Source organism: Primulina huaijiensis, chromosome 9 (assembly GCF_012295235.1).
Source record: "Primulina huaijiensis isolate GDHJ02 chromosome 9, ASM1229523v2, whole genome shotgun sequence".
NCBI classification, from domain to species: domain Eukaryota; kingdom Viridiplantae; phylum Streptophyta; class Magnoliopsida; order Lamiales; family Gesneriaceae; genus Primulina; species Primulina huaijiensis.
Genome location: NC_133314.1, coordinates 4105560 through 4110970, shown reverse-complemented (window position 1 = coordinate 4110970; position 5411 = coordinate 4105560). Strand labels below are relative to the sequence as shown.

Below are 5411 nucleotides of genomic sequence, written 5' to 3'. Positions count from 1 at the left end.
ATTAATAATGATTCAATTCCAAACTCAGTCCAAGTGGGTGAGCTGCTGGAATCTCTCTTTCACATTTCCATTTGCATTATTTTCAATTACAATTTTCCATATTCAATCTCATCAACGCGCTTGAGTCTCACTACTCAGCTGCTTTCCTATAACTTATTCTATTATATACGTATATGTATACGTATATGTAATCACGGGAAAAAGGAAAGCCCCGTAGCTGTTCTACTAATATTCTATCATCTTTTAACAGTCAACGTAATATTTNTTCTTGTAACACAGGTCAGAGTCGGACTGCATTTGTTGTGCTGTTTGAAGTTGTGGGTTCTCTTCCTCATTGCTTCCATAAGAAGATTTTTCTTGTTTTGATCATCTTTTTGTGTTGTGGGTTTCTTGTTTTCCGCGTTTACAAGGTAATTAACCAGAAAAGATTGGATTTTGAACTATATTTTTTCATCTGTCATTCGTAGTCTAAAGTTTGTTTTTGTCCTTCTTTGATTGTGTTTTTTAAATCATGGGATTTGGGATGATTTTGTTTGCCACTTTTGTGAGTTGGATGCGATTTAAGCATGGAAATCTTGAGGTTCCTTCTATAGGAGCTGAAACATGGTGGATCTGATTAAGATACCGCTTTGACGGGAAATTGGGGCCAATATATGATGTGATTGTGTTTTGACAGTGTAAATTGCTTCCTCAATTCAATTGATTCTCCACAAATGGGTAAATTTTATAGCTGATTCTTGAGTTATCAATTACGTAAATTCTCAAATTTGCCAAGTGTCTTTTTGCTGTGATTTACTACAAGCAGAGTGCCTCACTGTCTCTGAGAAATGAAAATATTCTGTTACAGTGCCTTCTATTAAGCTGTAAACTCTGAAGGATCTCGGAGTTGGTTTTGACACTCGATATGGATGAATTATAGCTTGAAAATGAAACTTTGTTTCAAAAAGAAATGCCTTTTAGCTACTGGACTAATTTTTTTATAATTTAGTAGATTGAGTTGGTATCAATGAAAGGAACATTGATTGAATTACTATTTTGATTTAAGTTCATGGAGACAATAGAATTGCTTCTTGAAGATTTTTATTTTTTTCAGTTTTTTGTGCATAAAGTCATAAACTACAGAATGAGGACCAATGTAATAAATCACGGACGTAATGAAAAATGCAATTGATTGCAATGTTACTTTTTCCTCATTGATATTCTGTTCCCTTTCACTTATAACTTTCATGCTTCTGTTATCCAGATTTTCTAATCCAGGTTCGTTAGAAGTGAAAAAGATCATGAGTTGTTTCGGCTGTTGTGGAGAAGATGACATGCATAAAGCTGCTGATAATGGGCCATACAGGACAACCCATTCAGCAGGTGAGGTTTCTTCTTCTAGGTTCTGTTTTAAAGATTTTATGAATCAATTGCCAAATTTACCCTCTATAGATTGGATGAAAGGGAGAAATCTTTGCTGGATGGAGCTAAAGTTTTTGTCCATTTAATAAATTGAATCGGATTCTCAATTGAAATTTCAACTTATCTTTTACAATGCATGGATACTCCTGTCCTATACTTATCGGATACAAATAGTGATGCATACCTGCCGGGCTGCCATGGTTAATTCTTAAATAAGATCCTTCAAAAGTATTCAGAAATTCAAATAAAAGGACAACTGCGGATATTACATATATTATGGTGAAAGACTGCAATTTAAATGTGACAAAGGTGTTAGTCATTTTTAAATGTCTGTAAGTTCATTGTGTCTTGTTAAAAATATATAGAAATTTTAAAGGAAACAAAAATATGAAAAGATTTTAATACTCATTTGAAAATATGTATGATGTAATATATCAGAGTTGACAAACCTCTGTGGATGATTCAAGCATATAGATATTTTTTATATTGTTGGTGGCTCCCTTGGTACCTTACCCTTGTCCTCATATCTCTCCGTTGAACAAATCTTATCATGTTAATAGTTGATATAATTTAGTGATTTGCTAGTCTGTTGCTTCACCAGCGTATCATTTACCTCAATGTACAAACATATAAAGACAAAGAAGACAACTTTGATACTTGCTGATTAATATAGGATGTAACCTTATTATATGTCTTCTGAATTGATCTGAATTGTTAATGTGACGTGGAGTCACCGTATTGTTTTCTGATGGTGAATCCTCCTGCTCACCTCTGGCTATATTTTCTTGATTAATCATTGAAGATATTTGATTTATGATGATTTCATTTGGGATTTTCTGCAGGAAACACTGCAGCGTATCGTGCCACAGAAGTAGCACAAAAGGAGAGACAAACCATTAACATGCAGCCAATTTCCGTCCCCGCCATTTCAGTTGATGAATTAAAGGATGTTACAGATAATTTTGGTGCAAAGTCTTTGATTGGTGAGGGGTCATACGGAAGGGTGTTCTATGGCATTTTGAAAAGCGAACGTGCTGCTGCAATAAAAAAGTTAGACTCTAGCAAACAGCCAGACCAAGAATATTTGTCTCAGGTTTGCCGTGAAACACTCTGCTTGTTTGTATAGCTGCATTGGTAGCAGTTTCAAGAAAGGTTATGTTGATTAATGTATCTTCAGGTTTCTACGGTTTCTAGACTAAAGCACGAAAATGTGGTTGAGCTACTTGGTTATTGTGTGGATGGTGGTCTCCGCGTCCTTGCTTATGAGTATGCTCCTAATGGATCATTGCACGACATTCTTCATGGTGAATTCATCTTCTTAATTTTTATAATTATCATTTGACAATTGATAATGGGTGCTGACTTTTGTTGATATATTGAAATATTTTGACTGGAATTCATCTGCGGACCTTCTTGTTATCTAACTTAGAATTTTGATATCGAGTTGAAGATGGATACAGACGAATTATCCGTTTCATGGCATGATCTCTAATTTCCTGTATACCTCTTCATTTTTTGAAAAGTTCTTTTATTGTGAAAATATCCTATCATATGTTTTGGCTTCTTGGTCTAGGACTTGTGCCTGCAGATAAAGTAATACACTATATGACTGAAGTGTCAATTTACGTTTCATTATTTGACTTGTTAATGCAGGACGAAAAGGCGTCAAAGGCGCACAGCCAGGTCCAGTTTTGTCATGGGCCCAGAGGGTCAAAATCGCAGTTGGAGCTGCGAAAGGCCTAGAATATTTGCATGAGAAGGCACAGCCTCACATAGTTCATCGTGATATAAAGTCCAGCAATGTGTTACTGTTTGATGATGACGTTGCCAAGATTTCTGATTTTGATTTGTCAAATCAAGGCCCCGATATGGCAGCTCGGCTCCATTCAACTCGTGTTCTTGGGACTTTTGGTTATCACGCTCCTGAGTATGCTCTTTTTCGGGTGTTTACCAGACAAATATATATCAAGTTCTTAAACGCATGATTAATTTAGCTTTTCCCCTTCCTATTCCAATCTCTGTTTGGATACAGAAAATGGGATCATGGATTAAATTACCTTTCTAAAAAACTGTTTTTTTCAAAAAAGTGATGTTTGAGGGTCTTTACATTTATGAAAATTCTTAAAAATCCCAACTCAGGAAGCCTAAAACATATGGCTTTTAGGTTTCTATTTCAGCTTCTTTTGGTAGAGTAAAAGGGGCTCTTTATTTCATTGTCGGAATGAAAAACAGAAATTTTATTGTATTTTTCTTTAGAAAAAAGAACCTAAAAATGCTGGGCTTAATTAATAGAATAGTCTTGCTTAACTAAGTTCTTCTATATCTAAGCTTTCAAATCTACTGGGAAATATAACTCAGATTTTTTTTCCAATATTGTCTCTGAATCGTTCTAATTTGGTGGTAGATATGCAATGACTGGGCAACTAAGTTCAAAGAGTGATGTTTATAGCTTTGGTGTGGTGCTCCTCGAACTCTTGACCGGACGAAAACCAGTTGATCATACATTGCCGAGGACACAACAGAGCCTTGTCACATGGGTAAACCATGCCATTTCTTAGTGATTATTTTCCTGAGTGTGATCTTTCTCATTTGTCTCAAATTATGTTTTCCACTGCGATTGATTGGGTTGTAAATTATTTTGAATTAGGCCACACCAAAACTTAGTGAAGACAAGGTAAAGCAATGTGTTGACGCTAGACTGAATGGCGAGTACCCTCCGAAGGCAGTTGCAAAGGTAAATTGACATTTGTTTTCCTACATGCTTGAACATTATGAATTTGAATATTTGATCACTGATAATGTTGAGAAATTTAAATATTAAAAATATAGTGATAGATAACATAACACGATCCACGACATAGCCTGAAGAAGGTTAAAATGTTAGTTAGAAACATAATTCTCATGTCTTCGCTATATGTGAAAATCTTCGTAGAGATATGACACAAAATTCTTTCTACACAGAAACACATGTGAGATCGTCTCACAGCTCAATTTTGTTAGACGGATCTCCGACCCGACCCGACACATAAAATATCTTACTTTTTATATCAAAAGTATTGCTTTTCATTACATATATGGACTGAGTTGATCCGTCTATATAATAAATTTTACTTATTATTATCTAAGAGAATATCATAATAACTACATTCAGTCTCTTTTCCTATGGTATTTTTTTTGTAAAAATATACTCCACCAGAAACGCGTGTACTTTGATTGACCAAAATATAATGTTTTATATCTAATCAGGATTATAATACACTTGTATTGATTAAACATGTGCAGCTGGCTGCAGTTGCTGCCTTGTGTGTGCAATATGAAGCGGATTTCCGCCCAAACATGAGCATCGTGGTGAAAGCCCTCCAGCCACTGTTGAATACTCGACCTGGACCTCCCACCGAAACTCCCGGCTTGTGAAATTCCTCGATTCGGTTATAATCATTTTCAAATTTGTTTATCTCATAGCTTCTAGTTTTGCTGAGTATTTGTATGGCTTGTACCTTTGGTGTGAGGAGGAACTTGTCTCAGTGCAATGTTATGATCATTGGATCTTTTTATGAATGATATTTTATGAATGAACAAGTCTGTCAAGACTGTTTTAAGAGTGAGCACTCGATTCTGTGTATAAATTTATAAATGTAATATAAACTGCTTGTGGGCGTTTGCAGGTGTTTTAGTTGAAAAGGAGCTGAGTTATTTCATTTTTTTCCCATTTAATTTGCAATTTTATTAACTTTAAATGGTAAAGAAAAAGAAAATCTCCAAATTTTCCGGTAAGATGAACTGTAATTTCTTTTATGTTGTTAGCAAATTAATGACATTTAGACGTGGTTTTTATTATTTTTTTGAATTTATTGACAACTCGGATATGCAGATTGAAATTGAGATCACAGATTCAGGCACCAAATAAGATTTGATATCTTTGTTTCATCTCACGTTGGACTCGAGTTTTATAATAATTAAAGTTAAAAATAATTCAGTTATCTTTGTTCATCAGTGTATCATCTCTTCTT

At 34.7% G+C, this 5411-nt stretch overlaps 1 protein-coding gene across 2 annotated transcripts; it reads left to right on the top strand.

Moving 5' to 3' along the window:
* The first annotated feature begins 267 nt into the window (after positions 1-267).
* On the top strand, positions 268-5099 carry LOC140985113 (pto-interacting protein 1). 2 transcript variants are annotated; one of them, XM_073452870.1, is made up of 8 exons: positions 268-410; positions 1258-1362; positions 2244-2494; positions 2579-2705; positions 3055-3328; positions 3806-3938; positions 4049-4135; positions 4684-5099. In XM_073452870.1, the coding sequence occupies exons 2-8, from the start codon at positions 1281-1283 to the stop codon at positions 4813-4815; spliced, it is 1086 nt and encodes a 361-aa protein (XP_073308971.1). In that variant the 5' UTR covers positions 268-410; positions 1258-1280; the 3' UTR covers positions 4816-5099. The 2 variants fall into 2 exon arrangements, with proteins under 2 accessions (XP_073308971.1, XP_073308970.1); XM_073452869.1 differs by having other exon boundaries at positions 1244-1362.
* Positions 5100-5411: the final 312 nt, after the last annotated feature.